Source organism: Gymnoscopelus microlampas (assembly GCF_963454915.1).
Source record: "Gymnoscopelus microlampas genome assembly, chromosome: 24".
In the NCBI taxonomy this organism is placed as follows: Eukaryota; Metazoa; Chordata; class Actinopteri; order Myctophiformes; family Myctophidae; genus Gymnoscopelus; species Gymnoscopelus microlampas.
The window spans coordinates 8,758,474-8,783,616 of record NC_139961.1 but is presented as its reverse complement, the minus strand read 5'-3'; the positions used below and the strand labels follow the sequence as shown (position 1 = coordinate 8,783,616).

At 43.5% G+C, this 25,143-nt stretch overlaps 1 protein-coding gene across 1 annotated transcript in view; it reads left to right on the top strand.

The window, feature by feature from the left end:
• The first annotated feature begins 649 nt into the window (after nucleotides 1–649).
• Nucleotides 650–25,143, top strand: part of ptgfrnb (prostaglandin F2 receptor inhibitor b) — a 150,343-nt gene continuing 125,849 nt past the window's right edge. The window contains exon 1 of the mRNA XM_084050559.1: nucleotides 650–1,143. Within this exon, the coding sequence (XP_083906685.1) occupies nucleotides 1,092–1,143 (52 nt within the window). The 5' untranslated portion in view covers nucleotides 650–1,091. The remainder of the gene's footprint in view (nucleotides 1,144–25,143) is intronic.

Here is a 25,143-nt window from a genome sequence, read left to right as displayed (position 1 = left end):
TGTACACATGGAACCAAATGGACCTTACTGGTCTGTAACTCTGAGAGTGTACACATGGAACCAAATGAACCCTGGTCTGTAACTCTGAGAGTAGCCTATACACATGGAACCAAATGGACCCTTATTGGTCTGTAACTCCAAGAGTGTACAAATGGAACCAAATGAACCGGTAAGGGTCCATTTGGTTCCATTTGTACACTCTAAGAGTTAAATGAACACAGGACTTTAAAGTGTAAATTGGAGTCCCAGAGATTTAAAACAAACAACAAATAAATATATATTAAGTGGGGGTCCGTGGCCTAATCAATGCATATAAAAAAGAAAAGAAAAAAACGTTAGGAACCAAATGGACCCTTATGGGGTCTGTAGCAGTCAGGGTTTTACAGTGGGGTCCCATAGATCATCCTTGTGGCCATAAATGCATTATTTATTTATTCAACCTGGTAGTAGAGGATCATGCTCCTTCAACCCCCCACCACCACCACCACCTCCCCCAAAACCTCTTCCAAATCCTAAACTAACTTCCGGGGCAGGCTGGCACTCTACTCCACTAGTACTCTCACTCCCCCACTGCTCTCGCTCTCTCTCTCTCTCTCTCTCTCTCTCTCTCTCTCTCTCTCTCTCTCTCTCTCTCTCTCTCTCTCTCTCTCTCTCCCTCATTTCCACAGATCCAGATCAAACCATTCAGTCAGTATGAATCGTAGTGTCTCTCGGGTCGGAGGCTCACATCGGATCGTCTCTGTTCGCAGCAGGAGGCTCATCTAAAAAAGCACTGCTTCATTGGACCCACACACACAGGCACACGCGCGCGCGCGCACACACACACACGCACACGCACACGCACACGCACACACACACACACACACGCAGTGAGAGAGAGAGACAGACGTTAACGCCGGTTGGACTGGACGCCGTGTGTGTGTGTGTTGCGTTTGGAAGGATTGTCCTACACACACAGAGAGAGAGAGCGGACTTCATTCACCCTACACATACCTCTCTCTCTCTTTATCATATAAAGGGCAGAAAAAGGAGGGAGATACATCTCATCTCAGGAGAGATTTACACACACGCTGGATTTAAGAAGAGCAGACATGAAGATGGATCATGTCCTGTGCACGTTGCTGCTGGGCTTCATAACCATCGGTAAGCGGGTTGTGTCTTTTTTGGGGGGGGGGGTTGACTGATTTACTTGACGATAAAGGAGAAGGACGGGGATAGTTGCGTTTACGCGCCTCGGTGTCGCGCGAAAATCAGGCATAATATAAGAGCAGATATATGTGTATGTATAAGGACCCCCCCACACACACACACACACACACCGTACCATCTGTCTGTAGCCTTTGGATCACACAGGCTGTCATTAGATTTATCTGATCGATCCTGACATGATTAGAATCGATCGAATAAATCTAGTGACAGTCTGTGATCCAAAAGGCTGTAGAGGTCTGCTGCCGATCCTATAGTATTCTCTGATCCACATAGCCTATGTTCGTGTGAGAGACACACTACTAGTGTATCTAGCCCTGTTTGGAACCTCACTCAACACGATAGCTCCGAGATGAGGTCCCACTATACCGGCTCCCGGCAGAGGTAGAGTCCGTCCACACGTAGAGAAGATCACCTTTTTAGCAACATCGTATCCAAACAGTAAAGGTAGTCCCAGACACCTACAGATGTTTGAGGCTTTAACGGAAAGTAAACGTTGTAGGACGGGGTTGAGAAAACCGTTTAAATCTCTTATTTAGTCAGCCTGTGCCATGTTTTCCCATTCAATCCGTCAGAACCCCCCGACGGCAGGTGCCAGTACTACAATGGGAAAACATGGCACAGGCTGACTAAATAAGAGATTAAACGTTTTTTTCAAGCCCGTCCTAAAACATTTACTTTCCGGAAAAGCCTCAAACATCTGTAGGTGTCTGGGACTACCTTTACTTTTTGGATACGATGTGGCGAAAAAGGTGATCCAGACACCGTTTGGACGGACCCTACCTCTACCGGTACCCGCTACAGTGGGACCTCATCTCGGAGCTACACAGCGGAGGGAGAGGTTCCAAACGGGGGGATACTGCCGATACTATAGTATCCACTGATCCACATAGACTATGTTAGTGAGACACACACTATAGATAGTGTCTCTCACACTAAACATAAGCCAATGTGGATACTATAGTATCCACATAGTAGCCTATGTTATGTGAGAGAGAGATATCCCGCTGTGAATGTGTCTGTTTCTGGTCCGTTAGGGATTCAAACTGTGTTGTGTTGTTCTGTGGTCGGGTTTTCACACACGAATCAATGAGTAGTATGAGGCTTACTATAGGCTGCTGTCTGCCGCCCGGTGCTTATTTATGTCCAGAGGAATGGTCGTATATATCTGTGAAACGTGACTGTCTAACAGTCACTACACTATGCCTATGCTGCTGGCTGCTTAGTGTGTGTGTGTGTGTGTGTGTGTGTGTGTGTGTGTGTGTGTGTGTGTGTGTGTGTGACTGTCTGTCTGTGAATGTCCGACTGACACGTTGTAGACTAGAGTTGAAGCTTCGTCAGGTATATAGGAGCTGAGCTGGCTCACACGCCCAAGATCGTAGCTTCCTTTACCTTGCCCAGGTGACGTGTGTGTGTGTGAAGCAACTAAGTTCATTTACTCAAGTACTGTACTTAAGTACAATTTTGAGATACTTTATCAGAGTATTTTCAGTACTTTACTTCTACTCTACATCTCAGAGGCAAATGTTGTACCTTTGACTCCACTACAATTATTTGAACACTTTAGTTAGCCTACTAGTTACTTTGTAGATTTTGATTATTACAAAACATTACCCACTTCAGCCCTATATACATTTTGGCCATTTGAAAATAGCCGATCTACAAGCTCACAATGCGTCGCATCAGCTATTTTACACATTTTATACATTTGAAAACTTGTGAAATGGGACATCCTGCATAATGAGTACTTTTACCTTTTGTACTTTGACTCAAGTACATTTTGAATTCTGGACTTTTACTTGTAACAGAGCATTTCTACATTGCAGTATTGATACTCTTACTTAAGTAAAACAATTAGTACTTTTCACACCACTGGTGAATCATACAACATGGGAGAGCATAGGAGGGCAGGCTGCAACAGATGGGACATTACATGAGAGAATCAGTGACATGAGAAGTGCATGGCTATGGTGGGTGGGTGGGTGGGTGGGTGGGGCTGATGGAAGTGATATGATGGTGTCAAACTAGCCAGGGGGTCCTTGAGGGGGGAGGGGGCACCGTTTAATTTAGAGCTATTATTTCACTGACCAGAACAGATGATGTGTGAGACTATTCAGATCACCTAACAACTAAAGTCTTCTCTTATGGGGGTCCCGTCCTCCTTGGCACAACAGCGTTTCAAATGGGGGTCCACCACGGCATGTATCGATTTGGGGGTTCTTCCTTGACATGAAAAATGTTTGGGAACCACTGCCTTTGGCCTGCGTTGGTTCTCAACATGGGGTCCTTAGATGGCATTCCAGGGGGAACCCAGCTAAAATAACTGATAAGCAGTTAAACCAAATGGACCCCAGAGGAAAGCACAGATCGGAGTTAAAAATGTTCGCTTTAAAACATGGGGGGGTTCCAAGCTAATAGAAACTACAGCACTTCCCTTCCTGGAAAGGTAGCATGCTGCAATAGGAGCCACTGCTCTTGCGTCAATTTAAAAGAAAACAAAAAGAAATGCGTTCGATATCTTGTTTGAAATGACCACGGATGATGTCATTGGTAGGCAGGTTTCTGAAGTGTCCACAGCCCTCCTATATTACTATTACTAAATATCATATCCGTCTTTCATTTGCTTTACCTCTGTCATTCATGTTGTTTGTTTTATGTATTGACTGCAACAGTGGAGAGAGACAGGAAATATGGTGCGAGAGTAGGGTGATGACATTGAGCAAAATGGTCCGGCCCTGGCGGGAATCGAACCGGAGGCTCACTCATCCCGGAGGCCATCGCTGATCATTTGTGACCAGTGCACGAGAACAGGGGTTCTCGTGCATCCTATATCCACTCAAAAATCAAGTCGCCCCATAAGTCTTATTTTCAGTGAAAAACAGCGATACTATCTGAACATTTCATCATACGTAGCACTTCTTGAGGTCGAGTTGGCGAGCAGCCAAACGCAAACGGTCGAGTTTACTAAAGTCATCATCGTCAGTTTTAGTATCTCCTCTAAAGCCCGATTTCTGCTTCGTCGCGCGCCGAAAATAGTCGATCTGCAAGCTCACAACGCTTGCAGATCGGCTATTTTGTGAGCTTGCAGATCGGCTATTCTCGGCGCGCGGCACCGCCATGCGACGAAGCAGAAATCGGGGGCATTAGCCCAGGATGGACTAATGAGCGCCGCAAAGACACGCTTTAGTTCCAACCGGACAAACAGATGATGTATCATGAGCTGATCAGCGCTGACAAGCTCCCATTAGATGGCCTGCCTCCACACAGGGACAGCCGCGCTAATCACACACACACCCCCAGTGTCACTGGTGGTGGAAAGTGCATTTACTGAGGTACTTAAAGCTGTAACTTTCCTCTTTTACCCGGGATTTGAACCCGGTTTCCTGCGCAAGAGCTGACATTTTTACCATTGAGCTCATAGAGCCTGCCTGCTTGCTCGCGGGATAAATTGAATCTTGACCATCAGGTCAAAATCTGTGTCGGATTCTGTGTCTTCTTGGTGAGACATGACCTTTGACACGATCTACATGTCTCGATAGCAGAGCAGGGAGACAAAATACAACCATACTACATTAATGTACTCTACCATACAGATTGTGTAAGTTATATTGTATTAACGTACTCTACCATACAGATTGTATAAGTTATATTGTATTAACGTACTCTACCATACAGATTGTATAAGTTATATTGTATTAACGTACTCTACCATACAGGTAGAAAAGAAAATACATTTTATTCATTAAAAAAAGTTACATATTAGTGCTACTTCAAGTAACATTTTGAGGTACTCTTACTTTGCATTTTCAATACTTTACATACTTAAATTCCACTGCATCTCAGAGGCAAATATTGTACTTTTTTACTCCACTACAATAATGTGAAAACTTTAGTTTATATGGTACTTTGCAGATTCATATTATTTGTTTTAAAAACCTACATTAACCACACGCCCTGTTGTCTATTCATAGATCGGCTATTGGCGATAGCCAACCTACTGTTCAGCTATTGTGATTGACCGGCTATATTTTGAAAGATTTTACTTTTGGTACTTTAAAGATATGTTGATACCTGTACCTTTGTCCTTTTGCTGAAGTAAAAAGTTGAATGCATTACCTTTTCTTCTAACAAAGTATTTCTACATTGTGGTATTGCTACTTCTACTAAAGTAAAACAATTGGAGTACTGTGTGTGTGTGTGTGTGTGTGTGTGTGTGTGTGTGTGTGTGTGTGTGTGTGTGTGTGTGTGTGTGTGTGTGTGTGTGTGTGTGTGTGTGTGTGTGTGTGTGTGTGTGTGTGTGTGTGTGTGTGTGTGTGTGTGTGTGTGTGTGTGTGTGTGTGGGGTAGGTGAACAGAGGTGAAGTTAAAGTGGGTTATCAGCATCACATACCTGCCTACATGTTTACGTCATACGTGTGTGTGTGTGTCTATACTTGTGAGGACCCCACACAAAGTATAGTAGAATTTGAGAAATAGACATGGTGAGGACCATGTCCCTGCTCCCCAGAAGAGAAATGGCTCTTTCATCACAAAAAAAACACACATATATATATATATATATATATATATATTTGTAGAAGTATACATTTACAATTTTATGAAGAGATTCCGGTTGGGCTTAAGTGTTAGGATGAGTACATTTAGAGGTTTAGGTTTTTAGGGGTTGGATATTAGGAGTTAAACATGATTCACATACTCGGGTGCTCAGTTGCACCCGAGTTGCACCCGAGTGCCGTGCACCGAAGAATAGCCGATCTACAAGCTCACAACGTGTCGCGTTGTGAGCTTGTAGATCTGCTGTTCTTTCGGCTTTAGGCTCACCGTTAAAAAAAAGAAGGCAAAAATTTATTAAAAATAGCATTCTTAAATTTTCAGTCCGACTCCTAAAATGTTGATGTTCTCACAAGTATAGTAATGCAAACCTGTGTGTGTGTGTGTGTGTGTGTGTGTGTGTGTGTGTGTGTGTGTGTGTGTGTGTGTGTGTGTGTGTGTGTGTGTGTGTGTGTGTGTGTGTGTGTGTGTGTGTGTGTGTGTGTGTGTGTGTGTGTGTGTGAGAGAGTGAGTGGTATTAAATTAGTGCAGCGCTAGATGATCAAATGACCGTACAGTGAACAGCATGTTGTCAACATGTCTGCCGTCTTCCTGTTTGAAGACTGGAGACTGGGCTTTGCCATTTTATCTTTATCGCTCTATCTGTCTCTCTCGGTCCCCCTGTTTCGGCTTTCACTCTCTCTCTCCTGTGTTTCCTACAGTATGCTCTCTCTCTCCAGTCTCCAGGGAGCGTATGGGTTTTTTAGTCTAAACAATGCGCTTATGGCTTCCCTAAACAAGGCCCTGGTGTTTTGTGGACATGCTTTTGGCCCGTAAACTTCCCTCACTCACAAAGCAGCCCCGCTTGTCAAACAAACATAACAAGATTTGGCACGTGGTATACGTTATTTGCGGTTATCCTATGTTGTGTAATGCACACACACACACACACACACACACACACACACACACACACACACACACACACACACACACACACACACACACACACACACACACACACACACACACACACACACACACACACACACACACACACACACACACACACAGTCACACAGCCTATATAGTATATGATTTTCCAATGAATTCCTCAGAGGAGTATCCTGCTAGCAGTGATTTCTTTCTTGGACAGTCAAATGTGCAGTTTGGTCTTTCGGAGGGCTAGAGCAGTGGTTCTTTAAGTGGGGTCCGGGGACCCCCAGGGAGGCGTACTTGAGGGGGTCCCAGGCCAGGGGTCCGCAAAATGTGTTAATAGCGCATTAAAAGAAGCAACCAATTTAACCCACATTTATACTTCGGCTATTCAAAAAAATTGCCGATCTACAAGCTCGCAACGTGTCGCATCACGATGCGTTGTGAGCTTATAGATCAGCTATTTTCTAAAGGACTTTTGAAAGATTTTGAATACATTGCAGATGGGGGTTTCTGTGGCCAAATGTATGTGTATCAATTGGGTCCCTAACATGAGAATGTTTGAGAGACACTGGGCTACATTGAGCAGTCTAGCTCTACAAAAACAGGGTTCATTTAATTTACATCTTTCATTAGGTTTCCATGGCTTCAATCAGGTTTTCTGCCTCATTCATTGTTAGGATTGTGTTGTCACCCTGTACGTTTAACGTTGTTAGGAAAGTTGAGAGGGAGACAGACAGTGTATCAGAGACGGACTCTCTCTTTCCCAGGTGTTTCACCCAGGTGGGTGTGGTTTTGAGGTTCGGTTATAAGGCAGCGGTTCCCAAACCGTGGGTCGGGACCCATTTGTGGGTCAAATGGGTCGCGACTCGCAAGTTATTTAACTTAAAGTTAAATAACTTGCGAGTCGCGACCCATTTGACCCACAAATGGGTCCCGACCCACGGTTTGGGAACCGCTGCCTTATAACCGAACCTCAAAACCACACCCACCTGGGTAGTTTGGGTCCTGGTAAGACACCAAATTTCTCTTTTGGGTCGCGACCAAAAAGATTTGGGAACCCCTGGGTCAAGGCATACTTTCTGTGAGGTTAGGGTCAGGTTCATAGGCATACAACCACCAAACGCCAAAGAACGAGGGAGTCCCGTGTCAGAGACACGGGGGTGTGATGGGAAGGTGCTTGGAGGCCATAGCTAAAGGGTTACCAGAGGCAGAGAGACATGAAACACTGACTCCTAACCATCAGCGCTCACAGTTGCTGCTTTTCTTCCAGTAATTGATGGCTGATGTCTCTCCCCACATGAAGAGAAACTCTCCTTTACAGTGTGTGTGTGTGTGTGTGTGTGTGTGTGTGTGTGTGTGTGTGTGTGTGTGTGTGTGTGTGTGTGTGGGGGTGCTGCTGAGGAAGAGCAGCAGGGGGGTGGGGGAATGGGGGCAATGAGTCATGTTTCCTCAATTCCTGAAGAACACATTCCTACTGTAACCTTATTGTGTCGACTTTACGGGACAGGACTGTACGGCTCGGTCTCAGACAAGGTGGATACCGTACCGTTACCGTTAACCCCCCCCCCCCCCATTTGATCATCATACAACGGCGTCCACACAAAACTAGCAGATCCACAACCTTGAAACGTGGCGTGAAGCGACGGGTTTTGAGCTTGTGTATCTGCTACATAATGGGGGTTTCCCACCCGACAGAGACGGCATGATATAGCAGTGTCTCTCAAACTTTTTCACGTCAAGGACCCCCAAAATAATGATGTATTTAAAGGAGTAATTCACCCCCCAAAAAATACTTTCTATCAATTACCCACCCCATGTTTTTGTCGCATTCCTAAGCCAATCATTTTATGACTGGCGGAGACTCAACTCACCTGCAATGAGTCTCCACTGGTGTAATTGATAGAAAATATATATATATATATATATTTTTTTTTTTGGATAAACTACTCCTTTAAGGCCAGGGGGAGGTTATTCCACAATGGGGGAGGGGGGGGGGGGCGGGGGCGTGAGCGTTAGCGCCAAGGCTCGGTCACCTTTGGTCTTTAGCTTTGTGAGGGGAACAACCAGCAGGCCCTGGGCTGAGGATCTCACTGACCTTCTGGGAACATATGGATGGAGGAGGGTGCATATGCATTCATGCAGGCCCTTGACTGTGGAGAGCTCTGCATGTGATTACAAGAATCTTAATCCATTGACACCGGGTAGGCATCTGTGTCATTTTAGATTTCTTTGGCTATTCAGAAATAGCAGATCTACAAGCTCATCTGTCATTGTAGATCTGCTATTTTGTGAAAAATGGAGAAAATGTGTGCAAATCTTTGCTTCTGGAACAACACATTTTGAGATGGGGTGGGGGAGCCAAATACATTTGATGATGATCATATAAAAATGGTCGCCACTGCTATGCTCTATTGAGGTAGGTGAAAACATAGGTATAGAAACCTAGATGCCTCATTGGCATCCGCGGCCGCAATATTCGGGAAGGCACGCTGCCACTCAAAAAAGTGACTACTGCCAATCACAGCGCAGTCTTTTCCCGGGACGTGTCAGAATCTAGTTGTATAAAAAATATCCTGTTATTGTTTTTATACAACTAGATTCTACCAAGGCCCGGAAAAGACACGCTTTGATTTAGTCACTTTGATAGGCAGTTTGCCTTCCCAAAAATGGCGCCCGCTGATACAGACGCCCCCCCCCCCCAGAGTCGAAGGAGGCGTCTACCTTTATATGTGTATGGGTGAAAAGTGAGTTACAATCCGGGTCTAGTCGTGTCTAGTAGGGATGCACCGAATATCCGGCCACCAAAACATATCGGCCGAAAATGGTTAAAACATGCATTTTGGGCTTTCGGCCGAAAGGGTTTTAACGCCGAAAAAATATCACCGAAAGACACCAAAACATATCGGCCGAAAGACACCGAAACATATCGGCCGAAAGACACCGAAACATATTGGCCGATATCACCGAAAGACACTAAAACAATGCTATTTTCAAAAAATCTTGGAATAAAATGTGGAATATTATTATTATATAATTATATAAATGTTTACATTTTACAATCTTTCAGCAGTCAGTCTGGGATTAATGTATGGATTCAAAAGTGCTGAATAAATGTTTTATGGACCCATAATAGGGATTATTATTTAAGTTAAGTTTTGCCATAATCATGTCTTTTGCCATAATCAGGTAGCTGATCAACATTGGTAAACAAATCAATTCATTATATATATGTATATATATTTATCATATTCGGCCTTTCGGTATTCGGTTTTCGGCCAACTGTTTTCTATTTTCGGCATTCGGTTTCGGCCAAGAATTTCCCATTCGGTGCGTCCCTAGTGTCTAGTCTGTTCGCATATCCTCATTGGTAGAAAGTGTTACATAGCACAGCACACTGGCACTGCCAAACAAGACGGAAAGAAATCAGTCATTTTTAGGGCGTTTGGGTTATTGATGCGTTTTCAGCGTTGACATTTATGAGACATTTGTCGAGATGGAAGGCATGTGGAATACAAAACATAGGAAAGAAAATGGCGTGTCTCTGTGGCAAGAGGCTAGTCGTCTACTCTAAAAGAGGGTCTCTCTGTGTATACTGTATGTCTGTCTGTGTGTTTGTCCAGAGCCAATCTGGGAGCCCATTCTGTAATCATTTTTACCCCTCCTTTGATTTTGCCTCTGGGGCAGTGGTTTTCAACCAGTGGTCCGGGGACCACCAGGGGTCCTTGGTGGTCCCCGGGGGGGGCGAGTGCCGCGCTATGAGCTTGTAGATCTGCTATTTTTGAAAAATCTTGAAAATGTGTGCAAATCTTCTTGGTTGTTTTGGGTCCCTGGCACAAATCATTTTCAGATGGGGGTCCGCGACCAAATGTATATCAATTTAGGGGTCCTTGGCATGAAAATGTTTGAAAACCACTGCTCTGGGGGCATCACCTCCTTTTTTGTGTATTTTTTGTGGAACTTTATTTTATGATGGGATCAAAATTCGGGTCTCAGATCGGGCCCACATTTGAAGTCATACAACATATTTTTTTACCTTATGCAAAGGTTCATTTGTTGACCACGGTATCCTAGTTTCTATAGGTTCAATGTACAGATTTCATTCTTTTTTTAAATATTATACTGCTCAAACCTTTTCATGTCAAGGACCCCTAAATGTGTATTTGGCCGCGGACCCCCGTCTGAAAAGATGTTGTGCCAAGGACCCCCCCATACACAAGATTTGTGGTGTGAACATTTTCAAAAAGATTCAGACATTTTTCAAAGAATGTCAAGATGTTCTGAAAATAGCTGAACTATAATGTATTTGAATGTGTCTTTTGCTTACACTTATCTATCAGTATTGGAAGATATCAATGAGATTATATTTGCAGTGGTTCTCACACTTTTTCATGTCAAGGACCCCCAAATTGACACTTATTAGCCCGCGGACCCCCATTTGAAAAGATAAGCCAGGGACCCCAATAAGAGAAGGTTTATACGGCTTTCTAGCAGTGATTCTCAACCATTTTAATGTCAAGTACCCCCAGTTTGACATGTATTAGGCTACGGACCCCCATTTAATGGCATTTATACCTGGGGCCCGAATTTATATTATAAAATCAATGTTAATTTAACTCTCAGAGTTACAGAACCATAAGGGTGCATTTGGTTCCTATCCATCATTTAGCTGGGGACCCCTGGAACTGCCTCAAGTACCCCTGGGGGTCCCCGTACCCCACTTTGAGAACCAATGGACTACACAGTACAAACTCACTTTCGATCCCTGATAAACTCTCTGTTCTCAGCGCATAAGCCAAACTGCACACTTTGGGTGCTCATATTCCCCAACGGGTATGGTCTAGTTTGCATAATCTTCTCAAGTCACTTCGGGAATATACATGTTTCACCGTTGTGTCGTCATCATCACCAGGTTAGAGCCGTGTGTGGCCATGCAGTAATGCGTACAGGGACTAGAGAGAGAGAGGGAGAGGGCTCAGAACGCAGCCCTGGGGGGCTCCTGTGTTGAGCCAGTTTTTCTCAACCATTTCCGGCCGTGACCCCCCCAAAATAATCATAATTTAACCAGGGACCCTGGTAAGCACTTGGAATGTAGGAGTTGAGGCATTGCATTTAGTTTGACTCGGTTCCACAGATAAATATTGTGAAAATAGCAGATCTGCAACAATCTAGCAAGGCGTTGTGAGCTTTTAGATCGACGTTTTTCAATATTCCTGCTTCTTTAATTTGGCCAATGTTTGACCAGTTTTTATAGTATAGTTGGTTGTTGTCTTTTTTCTTTTTGGGGTATTATTAAAAGGTCTTAAAAGTCCTTAAATTGTCACTTCACTGTCATCTTGGGGGGGGGGGGACCCCCCTCAAAAACATGTGGGGACCCCCCTGGGTGTCCCGAACCCACAGGTTGAGAACCTAGGGGACAAGGGGAGCCAACAGGTGTTGGAGCCGATCCCCACCGCCTGGCACCCTGGGGGTAGCATTAGCATTAGCATTAGCATATCACAAGCTTTGGTCCCCCCCCCCCCCCTTTCCTCTGGCTAGAGTAGACCGTTCATGTGCCTGATTGTCCGGGAGAAGAGGCCATAAATAGCGATCGACTGACAGTGGTCCAGGAGCAACAACCCGAAGGCATTAACCCTTTAAGACCTGAAGCCGATTCTACAAATGTCTTCTAAATCCTAACGGTTTCCTGAAAACATGTTTCTATATGAATGGTGCTCAAACTTTTTCATGTCAAGGACCCCCAAAATTATATGTATTTGTCCGCCGACCCCCGTCTCAAAATATGTTGTTCCAGAGACCCCCCAGAAGCAAAGGTTTGAAAATGTTCGCTTTAAAGGAAAATTCAAAGATTTGCACACATTTTCACGATTTTTCAAAAATAGCAGATCTACAAGCTCGTAGCGCGGCACTCGGTGCCGCGCTATGAGCTTGTATATCTGCTATTTTTGAATGGCTTAAGTGTAAAATAATGCTTTTTAGCTCAAATCAAAAAATTACACAGATGCTTCTTCAGGTTTTTAATGGGTCAAGACCTGAGGTCGATTCTAACAAAGCATTCTAAATCAGTAGTTCTCAAACTGTTTTTGTGCCAAGGACCCTCCCAAATGATATGTATTTGGCCGCACAGACCCCCCCATCTGAAAACGTTTTGCGCCAGGGACCCCCAGAGGAGAAGATTTTGTGTTAACTCATTCACTGCCAGAGTTCAAACATCGCCTATTGCAGCCCTTGCCGGCGTTTTCGCGTGTTTTTTTTTTTACTAACCTTTCAAGACCCACAGAATGTTTCGCTCCATGACGATGTGCACACCGAGGGTCTCAAAGGAAAGACTAGAATATCTACTTTCTTCGGAGAAAAAAATAGTTTGTCTGTGCGATGTTCCGTTCTTTAGTTATTGGCAGTTATATAGCTTGTTTTCACCAAAAAACGCTGTTTTTAGAACAGAAAGGAGAGACATGTATTTTTATAAATCCTATAATATTAAACTAAACCGGCTTGATTTTGTGAAGCGAAGCGACGCGTTGTGAGCACTGGTGAAAAAAGTACTCAAATTCTTTACTTAGGTAAAATTATCAATACTGCAATATAGAAATACTCTGTTACAAGTAAAAGTCCAGAATTACAAATGTACTTGATTAAAAGTGCAAAAGTATTGGAATCAAAATGTGCTAAAAGTAAAAGTATTAAAATGTTTGAAAATAGCAGATCTACAAGCTTCGCGACGCATTGTGAGCTTGTAGATCTGCTATTTTCAAATAGCCTACATATAAAAGAGGGCTAAAGTGGTTAATGTATGTTTTATAATGTAATAAGTTATATCTGCAAAGCTAGTAACTAAAGTTGTCAAATAATTGTAGTGGAGTAAAAGTACAATATTTGCCTCGGAGATGTAGTGGAGTAGAAGTAAAAGCATTGGAAATTGGAAATACTGAAGTAAAGTACAAATACCTCAAAATTGTACTCAAGTACAGTACTTAAGCAAATGTACTTCGTTACTTTCCACCACTGGTTGTGAGCTTGTAAAATGAGCTATTTTCACTAGTTTGGGTCCCGGGCAAACCGTTCTTTTGGGTGTTCAGACGTAAGACGTTTGGGAACCAGTTAGTTCTAGGCCAGAGAAGCCACCTGGGCTAATGTAACGTCCGTGACATGGCGGGCGGCTCACTTGTTAGTTTTCACAGCGAGAGGGTTCCTGTGGGTTGTTCGGACCCCCGACTGGGGGCCTCCTCGTTCCAGCCTGGAGTCTGCATGTTCTCTCCCTAAGGGTCACATCATCACCGTGGCTTTTTCCTCCATGCATGTTAGAGACATAAATACTGGGACTCCTGCCCAGTGTCCTTGACCACGGTTCTGTCCTTGGAGCTGCCGCTCACCGTGGCTAGTAGTTGTAGGATGGCTTCGATGCAGAGGACGGGGTTTGTGCAAAATGTACACTACATTTAGTAATAGTTTCCAAGTTTGAACATGAAAAAAATAAATATACACTACTATAATTATGTTTTTAACCACTTAACCCATTGAGACCTGAAGCCAATTCTACATGTCTCTTAAATCATCAAACTTATATGTATTTGGCCGCGGACCCCCATCAAGATATTTTGTTCCAGGGACCCCCCCCAGAAGCAAAGATTTGAGTTAAAAATGTTCGCTTTAAAAATATATAAATTCAAAGATTTGTACACATTTTCACGATTTTTCAAAAATAGCAGATCTACAAGCTCATAGCGCGGCACAGAGTGCCGTGCTATGAGACTTGAATTCATGGATATTTGGTTTTTTTTGTCGCATTCATAAGCCAATTATGATGACCGGCAGCGGTTCCGGTAGGAGACACAAAGAGTCTCCTTTGTGTCTCCTACCGGAACCGCTGCCTAACCAAAAGAAAATCCATTCATTCAAGTCTCCATGCACGTGCCTGTGCATGCTGGGGCTGCACTATGTACGGTATGGGACAACATTTCATTCAACTCAATATTTATGCCAAATATCTCAACAGCGATAAGGATGGCTCAGCCCCAGTGCATGCTCTCCTGTGTGAACGAAGGTATAGGCCAGGGCGTGTGACTAGGGCTGTCACGATTGTGACACTTTACCTGACGATTAATTGTCACACAAATCCTCCTATAATTCGACAAAGCTCCGTGCGTTGAGCCCAAAATCTCTTCTGCCCGGTTCTCCTCAGTGGCTGGAGCAATTGCTCTGCATTTGCACACAGCCGTTGACCATTACCATGTGCACTGAACACCCAAGCCCGGTTTCCCCCGAATGTTATTAGCGTTTTTGTGTTCGCTGGCTCCCGGTTTGCCAAATCATGTGCGTGAAACAAGCGCCGGTGTTGAACAAGCGGACCATGACGCACTTTGGGTGCTCATATCCCCCGACGGGTATGGTCTAGTATATATGATAACTAAGTGCAATTAACGATTTGATTGTGTGGCTTTAGGCCTTGTAAACAAAAGTTGCACAAGGGCAGAAATGACAAAAACGTCCAAAATACGCCATATTTTAATATATTGTAGGCTACTGATAATTTTGTTACAAGATGGAAATGGCTGATCTACAAGCTCACTACACGTCGCATCATGGTGACTCGTTGAAAAAACAAATTGTGAAAATGTGTACAACAAATCTTTGAATATATATATATATATATATATATATATATATACATTTTTAACTTGAATCTTTGCTTCTAGCGGTGGGCTCCGCGGACTAATACATATCATTTCATTTGGTGGTCCCTGACATGAAAAGGTTTGAGAACCACGTGATATTATTATGGCAACTCAAGTTTTTTTCAAAAAAGAATCCCCAGAAGCAGAGATTTGAGTTAAAAACCTTCAAAGATTTGCACAAATGTTCGCGATTTTTCCAAAAGAATTAGCAGATCTATACAAGCTCATAGCGCGGCGCTCGGTGCCACGCTATGAGCTTGTAGATCTGCTGCAGTATTTTTGAATAGCCCAAAGTATAAAATAATGGTTGTAAAATGACACAGTTATGCGTTCCCGGATTGAATGGGTTAAAATAAAACTCCTCTCTCTCACACGTGTGCCAGTGATCACCCTCCTGTTAGGTTGCCTACCCCCCCCCCCCCCCCCCCTCCCCCCCGGCCTAGACTGAGCTGGTCTCCTGGAATCCCTGGTATGCATACAAGTTGCATGATTAAACATTAGCAATTTGTAGATCACACTATGGAAGGCGGACATGCTTCTGGTGCAGGCTGAACCCGGGCTTCCTTCGCAAGTGCTGACAGTTATTACCATTGAGCTAATGGAGCCGGCCTGCTTGCATCAGGGCCAGGGATATATTGAATCTTGGCCATCAGGTCAAAATTCGTGTCAGATCCTCCTGTGTCTAGATGAGACATGACCTTTTGACTCGATCTAAATGTCTCAATAGAAGAAGAGCAGGGATACTAAATGCAACCATCCCAATTGTATGAGTTATATTGTATTAACATACTCTACCATACAGATTGGACAAAATCACATTTATTCATTACAAAAAAGCTACATACTGTAGTGCCGCTTTAAAGTGACACAAAAGGTTGAAAGAGGTTAAACCACCTCACATATTCTGGTCGTGTAATGTGCGGGTGGTTTTTAATAATTGTCACTTTGCTGCCCTATATGTCTGCTGTTGAACCTTTTATGCAGACCTTCCCTTTAATGAGAGAGAATAACAGCCGACTGCTATTCTAGAACGGGAGTCTCTCTCTTCCCGGTGTTTTGCCCAGGCGGACAGAGTTTTGAGGTTAGGTTTAGGCATAATTTCTGTGAGGTATAGGGTTAGGCATTAGTGTTTGTGAGGTTAGGGTTAGGCATTAGTGTTTGTGAGGTTAGGGTTAGGCATAGTGTTTGTGAGGTTAGGGTTAGGCATAGTGTTTGTGAGGTTAGGGTTAGGCATAGTGTTTGTGAGGTTAGGGTTAGGCATAGTGTTTGTGAGGTTAGGGTTAGGCATTAGTGTTTGTGAGGTTAGGGTTAGGCATAGTGTTTGTGAGGTTAGGGTTAGGTATAGTGTTTGTGAGGTTAGGGTTAGGCATAGTGTTTGTGAGGTTAGGGTTAGGTATAGTGTTTGTGAGGTTAGGGTTAGGCATAGTGTTTGTGAGGTTAGGGTTAGGTATAGTGTTTGTGAGGTTAGGGTTAGGCATAGTGTTTGTGAGGTTAGGGTTAGGCATTAGTGTTTGTGAGGTTAGGGTTAGGCATAGTGTTTGTGAGGTTAGGGTTAGGTATAGTGTTTGTGAGGTTAGGGTTAGGCATTAGCGTTTGTGAGGTTAGGGTTAGGCATAGTGTTTGTGAGGTTAGGGTTAGGCATAGTGTTTGTGAGGGTAGGGTTAGGCATAGTGTTTGTGAGGTTAGGGTTAGGCATAGTGTTTGTGAGGTTAGGGTTAGGCATAGTGTTTGTGAGGTTAGGGTTAGGCATAGTGTTTGTGAGGTTAGGGTTAGGCATAGTGTTTGTGAGGTTAGGGTTAGGCATAGTGTTTGTGAGGTTAGGGTTAGGTATAGTGTTTGTGAGGTTAGGGTTATTCATAGTGTTTGTGAGGTTAGGGTTAGGCATAGTGTTTGTGAGGTTAGGGTTAGGCATAGTGTTTGTGAGGTTAGGGTTAGGTATAGTGTTTGTGAGGTTAGGGTTATTCATAGTGTTTGTGAGGTTAGGGTTAGGCATAGTGTTTGTGAGGTTAGGGTTAGGTATAGTGTCTGTGAGGTTAGGGTTAGGCATAGTGTTTGTGAGGTTAGGGTTATTCATAGTGTTTGTGAGGTATAGGGTTATTCATAGTGTTTGTGAGGTTAGGGTTAGGCATAGTGTTTGTGAGGTTAGGGTTAGGCATAGTGTTTGTGAGGTTAGGGTTATTCATAGTGTTTGTGAGGTTAGGGTTAGGTATAGTGTTTGTGAGGTTAGGGTTATTCATAGTGTTTGTGAGGTTAGGGTTATTCATAGTGTTTGTGAGGTTAGGGTTATTCATAGTGTTTGTGAGGTTAGGGTTAGGCATAGTGTTTGTGAGGTTAGGGTTAGGCATAGTGTTTGTGAGGTTAGGGTTATTCATAGTGTCTGTGAGGTTAGGGTTAGGTTTAGGCATAGTTTTAGTGAAGTTAAATGTTAGGGAAACTTTAGACGCAATCAAGGCGAAACACCAAAGAAAGAGGGGGTCCCATTCTAGAACCTTCTCTCTGCCCTTTTGTTGTCTGAACATTATAGAAGGAGTTGGATTACACAGACATACGAGCATTAAATCCCCTTTAACACTGTTAGTGCTATATTAGTGCTTTAGTGCTGAATAACCACTAAACAGTGTTTCTTTGGCTCGTAATCTTAATTGCCGCTATACTGAGTCTATCTTTTAAGGTGCTATATGTAACACCTTTGTCAAATGGTGCTATATAGCAGACAGTGGTTCTCACAGTGGAGCCCAGCCAGGGTGGGAATTGTTTATTTTTGGAACACAGTTCTTATATGACGCGATCTAAGATCCGCCTATGGGAATTACAAAAGAATAACGCCGTGACCCAGGGGTAATGGGAGTGACGTCAGGAATTCGGTACTCTATTTGCCGATCTGTTATAATCCCACAACGCATCGCGTTGTGACGCGTTGTGTCCGGGAAAGCATCTGTGTCATTTTAGATTTTAGCATTGGCCTATTCAAAAATAGCAGATATACAAGCTCACAGCGCGTCACTTCGTGCCACGCTGCGAGCGTGTACATCTGCTATTTCTGAACATTTCTTAAACATCTTGAAAGTGTGAGAACTTTTGATTTAGAAGGCATTTGTAGACGCATCTGTGTCACTTTAGATTTCTTTGGCTATTCAAAAATAGCAGATATACAAGCTTGTAGATCTGCTATTTTTGAAAAATAATAAAGGTCTTAATGGGTTAAATAGGGTTTTTACTTGGTTAATTCATAATGTATTCTTTTTGCAAGTTTGGGTCCCGGGTTTTCACGCTACAAAGTGTGGGAACCCGTGCTACACAACAGACACCTTCAACCAACCCTGAAGAACCGATGTGTCTTTGTGTGATCTTAATCTTGTGGGCCGTGATGGAATACCACCGTCAAATATTTGTGTAGTCAGCCTGCGACTGGGCATGCATGGAGTGTCCCTCTTAGGTATGTGGCCTGCAGGCGCTGTAATAGCTAGCTAGAAGTCTGCAGATGATAGGGCTGGTGGGGGAGGGGGGGGGGTATGCCTCTGTCACGCAGGAAAACAGTGTTTAGTTAAGGATGGGGTTAGGATAAAGCATGTGTGTTTATGAGTCAATATCTTCTCCTGTCAAACTCACAGAAGTGCCTCCATGGAGGGTTGAGAACTACCTGAAATACACCCAACCTGGTGTTCTTTTTTTAAGAGACATTACGGGACGTCCAGAAAAAGATACACATCTCACTCTACAGTATAGTACAGTTTTATACATGCATGTTCTTGGGGGGGAACATTAGCCAGAAATAGCAGATCTACAAGCTCACGACGTGTCGCATTGCGACACGTCGTGAGCGACACGACGTGTCGCATTGCGACACGTCGTGAGCTTGTAGATCGGCTGTTTTTTAGTAGTAGTCTGACAGGAAATGGGGAAAGATATGGGGAGTGACATGCAGCAAAGGCCGTCGGGATCGAGACTCGAACCCGCGACACACTGCCATAGCTTGGCTATTTTTGGCAAAGAGATTTGATGTAGACAGGAAGAAAAAGGGTCAAAGTACTGCGACAACTCGGGTCCAGGTTACTAAGTCTAGAGAGGGTTTACTGTAAGTTGTTAACAACCTGTATTATTGCATATTATGTACTGTATATGAGCTGTTTGAACTTGTAAGATGTGTCACTGATTGATTCCCCAAAAATAAGGCAACAAAGTGTGTCCTTTATCAGTTCGGTAAGGGACACGTCTTTCCGTTTCCACATAAGGCACAATTCTGTATTTTAAGTGACGGTTGGCGATGTTGTCCCTCCCTTCCTTACGTAGTTTTAGTCTGATCCTGATAGTAATTATTGCCACTGACACTTTGAATTAAAGCTAATTCTAAGTCACTCCGAGTTGAAAAGGTTTCTATTGTCGAGGTGAGAATAGGAAAGCATGAGGCATAGATAGAGATGGTATTCGAATATCTTTGCTGTCGGTCAGAGACCTTTGTTATGTGCAAAAAACAAACGTTAACTTTTCATGAAATGAGCAAAGAAAATAGCCTGTGTCTTCGAATGGACACACGCTCTTACCCCATTAAGACCTGGAACTGTGTCATTTTTAGATTTGAGCTAAAAAGCATTATTTTACACTTTGGGCTATTCAAAAATAGCAGATCTACAAGCTCATAGCGCGGCACCAAGTGCCGCGCTACGAGCTTGTAGATCTGCTATTTTTGAAAAATCGTGAAAATGTGTGCAAATCTTTGAATATATATATTTTTAAAGCGAACATTTTTAACTCAAATCTTTGCTTCTGGGGGTCCCTGGAACAAAATATTTTGATTGGGGTCCGCGGCCAAATATACATATAATTTTGGGGGTCCTTGACATGAAAAAGATTGATATGACTGATATAGATTAATAGAAACATACGTTTTTCAGAAAACTGTTGAGATTTAGGAGACATGTAGAATCGGCTTCAGGTCTCAATGGGTTAACCCACAGACAGGCTCTAGGCCCCTCGTCTCATGATGACACTGTGGTAATCGTATGACAAAGTATAGTGGAAACCTCATTATGTCCAAAACCTTTACTTTTCAGGATGAAATTCTAAAATGGCACGCTTTCAGCTTGTAGATCTGCTATTTTTGCTACTTTTGTGTGACACTGTATGACAAAGTAGGGCATTAATTTACCCAAAAGAATCTGCCCTGACGTTTCTGCACTGATATAAGAGACAGAGATACGAGGTTTTTGCCCAACAGGCGACTAATTGAGTTGAAAAAGTTTTCTATTGAGGCAAGAGATTGTGGGGAAGAAAGCATTGTCAGGGATAGCAATGACGTTAGCATTTCCACATAGCTAAGCGGCCCAGGGCTATACTGTAGGTATTACTGGTCTGGGCCAATCCCTGACTAGACGAGTCATCAGCCCTGTAAGCGGTCTGTTCAGAGCAGTGTTGCCAGGTCCGCCTATTATAAGCGACTTTGGGCTTGTTTTTCTGTAAAGTTGCTTGTAAATATTGGTAGTTGTGTTTTTTTGGGCTTGTTTCTAAAGTTTGCTTATTTGGGCTATTGCTTCCTAAATGGTAGAACCAGTGGTTCTCAAACAATTTGGAAAAAAATAATTTGTTCACAGCCCCCCCCCCCCCCATTGAAAACATTTTGTGCCGGCGGCGACCCCCATACAAGATGTGTGTATTTAAAATGTTTCAAAAATATTACACATTTATTCAAAAAAGAAAATGTTTTTTTTTTAATAGCAGATCTACAAGCTCACAACACGTCGCGTTCGGACGGTCGGAGTCTGTAGATGGGCTATTTTCATAGCTGTGTGTGTGTGTGTGTGTGTGTGTGTGTGTGTGTGTGTGTGTTGGCTCACGACTTACACAAGAATAAATGAACGAGAATCTCGACATTCTCGCCAAAGCATGCACACACCGCTGCCTTGGAGACATGTTGCAACGTGTGTGTGTGTGTGTGTGTGTGTGTGTGTGTGTGTCAGTGTCAGCCATTCCTTGCTGCTCGTCGTAACAAGCCCTAAAGAGACGTGCTGTCAGTTTCTACGGTCTCCTTCCTTCCCTTTTGGTTGGATGAAAAACAGCTTGTAGATCTGCTATTTTTGAAAAACCTTGAAAAAGTGTGCATATCTTTGAATATTTATATTTTTCAAAGCGAAAATTTACTGATATCTTTGCTTCTGGGGGGGTCCCTGGCACAAAACATTTTTGAATGGGGGTCCGCGGGCAAATATATACCAATTTAGGGGTCCTTCATGAAAAAGGTTGAGAACCACTGGTCTAGACCAGTGGTTCTCAAACCCTTTTCATGTCAAGGACCCCCTAATTGACACTTATTACCCCGCGGACCCGCATTTGAAAAGATAAGCCAGGGACCCCAATAAGAGAAGGTTTTTACGGCTCTCTAGCAGTGATTCTCAACCATTTTAATTTCAAGGACCCCCAGTTTGACATGCATTAGGGCTACGGACCCCCATTTAATGGCATTTATACCTCTGGGACCCCAATTCACATTGTAAAACCAATGTTAATTTAACTCTGAGAGTGTACAAATGGAACCAAATGGACCCGTTAGGGTCCATTTGGTTCCATTTGCACACTCTCAGAGTTACAGACCCATAAGGGTCCATTTGGTTCCATTTGTACACTCTCAGAGTTACAGACCCATAAGGGTCCATTTGGTTCCATTTGTACACTCTCAGAGTTACAGACCCATAAGGGTCCATTTGGTTCCTGTCCATCATCTAGCTGGGGACCCCCTGGAACCCCCTCAAGTACCCCTGGGGGTCCCCGGACCCCACTTTGAGAACCAATGGTCTAGACGATCATGCTGTAAGTATTGAGTGTACATTACATATACGTGATCCAGCCAAGATGGTGTACGATAGCCTATGTGTGCTTTACTGCCGTATATGCATGGATTACAGTTGTTCTCAGTCACCATCCATGACTGATTTCAGTCATTCCACAGAGGCCTGCATGGCTATCCCTGGTCTTTTTACCAGTGTTGCCAGGCCTGCTTATTATAAGCGACTTTGGGCTTGTTTTCCATAACGTCGTTTGTAAATATTGGTAGTTACAGGTTTGCAGTTATTTTTTTGGGAGTCTTGTTTCTAAAGTGTAGTAGCTTATTTGGGCTCGTTTCCTAAATGTCGTTTAAACCAGCGGTTCTCAAATAATTGTCATGTCAAGGAGACCCCCAAATAAATATGTATGTGTCCAATTATTGGACCCAACATCTAAACATATTTTGTGCCAGGGACCCCCGTGCCAGATTTGTGTCGTTAAAAAAATAGCAGAACTACAAGGTTGTGAGCTTGTAGATCGGCTATTTTCCAATATGTCCAAACATCCGATGCATACAGGTTTAAAGTGCTCATGTGGCCTATTAGTTGCCTCTTTTGGCCTGGTTTTCATAGTCCTGTTTGCTTATTTCTCTCACAAAACCTGGCCCCGTGCAGTAATACTACATCTTTTATTTTAAAAACTGTTTGAATTGGTCAAACAAGCAAACATGTTCAGATTAAGCATCTTCCATAAAACCCTTAACCTAATTTTGTAGCTGTTACTGAGGGTTTGTGGGAAAGGAAAGGACTGTATAATCTACTTTGCTGCTGGGTTCAGATTCTGCTTGCTTCGCCTCAGGGGTGGCCGTAAAAGTACATGAGTCGAGATCCACTCTGTAGTCCAGGGCCTTTCTAACGGTAGCGTCACAGTCATTTTAAACCACTTAAACCCATTATTTCATACTTTGGCAACTCAAAAATAGCAGATATACATATACTTGAAGATCTGCTATTTTTGAACAATCTTGAACATGTGTGCAAATGTTTGAATATATATCATTTTTTAACTCAAATCTTTGCTTCTGGGGGTCCCTGGATCAATATATTTTGAGATGGGGGGGGTGTCTATTAATAGTTTAGGGAGGTGTGTGTGTGTGTGTGTGTGTGTGTGTGTGTGTGTGTGTGTGTGTGTGTGTGTGTGTGTGTGTGTGTGTGTGTGTGTGTGTGTGTGTGTGTGTGTGTGTGTGTGTGTGTGTGTGTGTGTGTGTGTGTCTGTGTGTGTGTGTGTGTGTGTTCCAATTATCTCTCTCTCAGATCTGAGATTTGGTGTAGAGGGGGGGGGGGGGGGGCAACTCGGGTGTGGCTTACTAACTATGGAGAAGTTAAAGTGGTTAATCCCATGGTTGTAGTACATATAACTGTGGAGGGCGTCTCGCCTCGCCCCAGTAAGCATATCTATAGTCTCTGTCGGATGGAAACCTTGTGTGTCCAAAACTGTTACTTTTCAGGATTCAAATTCAAAAGTATAGCAGATCGACAAGCTCCAAAAAACGCTGTAGACTCCACGACGAGCACCCGCGTGTACAATGGATGCGCGTGCGACGGTGGATGGTCCTGGCTAACGCCTGGAACAATATAACATCTCTCGCGCGAGTCGCCATTTGCGGAGTCATCGCGCGCCGAAAATCCGCTCGTTTTCACCACTGTAAAAAGTTATAAAGGAGAACCGGAGGTTTTCATCAAGGAGATAGAATGGGAGCGGACGGAAGCCAGTTTTTTTTGGGCACGGTGATCCATCTGTCCCTTCCATTTTACCCATTACGACCTGAAGTGGATTCTACAAAATGTCTTCTAAATCCCAACAGTTTTCTGAAAAACGTATGTTCCTATGTCAGTGGTGCTCAAACTTTTTCACGCCAAGGACCCCCAAGATGATATACATTTGGCCGCCGACCCCCATCTCAAAATGTTTTGTTCCAGGGACCCCCAGAAGCAAAGTTTTGAGTTAAAATGTTGGCTTTAAAACAAAATATATATTAAATATTATATTAAAGGATTTGAACACACATTTTCACGTTTTTTCAAAAATAGTAGATCTACAAGCTCGTAGCGCGGCACTCGGTGCCGCGCTGTGAGCTTTTATATCTGCTATTTTTGAATAGCCAAAGTGTAAATTAATGCTTTTTAGCTCAAATCAAAAAGTGACACAGATGCGTTCCAGGTCTTAATGGGTTAAGAGGCACCGTGGGTGATTCCAAAGTTGCGCTAGCCCCACCCCCCCCCCCCCCCCCCCCCCCCCTTGTGGAAAAAAACTAAAAGATTGAAAACACGAGATTTCCCGTGTTCGGCACTCAACCGCTACTCTTTGAAAACACGCGAAATCCCGGTGTTGGCACCCAATGTGTTAATATACACAAAAAAAGTGTAAAATAGTACGGAGATAAGAGGTTTCTCCGCCCCGACGGCGGCCGACGATACGAGCAATAAATACATGGCCTCAATAAGTTGGTAGCCAGCGGAACGCGGAGGTTGTGCGGGTCACCTCCCAGGTGCTGCTGGGTACAGTAACTGTGTGAAGGCCTTCAGCGCATGAGTAATGGTGTGGATTACAAGGTCAAAGACACTCTGTCTTCCTCCAGAGAAGAACCAACACTTTATGTGGGCTAAACTTAAAAAACTATTCCCCAAGCCGTCGCCAGTGGTGGGAAGTAACCAAGTACATTTACTCAAGTACTGTACGTACTTCTCAAAACGCTTTTAAAGGGCAAGACCACTTTGGTAGAGGTTTGGGTTGTGTCGTTACCTTGCCATGATGCAACTCCAAAGGTGGGCAAGAAATCAAAAATAATTGCTCCATCGAAATTGATGATTCATATAAACGAACGTAAACAAAGCTGATTCAGACAATATAGAACATCACATAAACCCGGTACCGTTTATTTTTTTGATAAAAATTTTAACTTTTTTATTATTTGAAGATCCGGATCCGGGTCCACCGATCCAGTCTGGGTTTTCTTCCTTATAAAAATAGCTAAATCAACA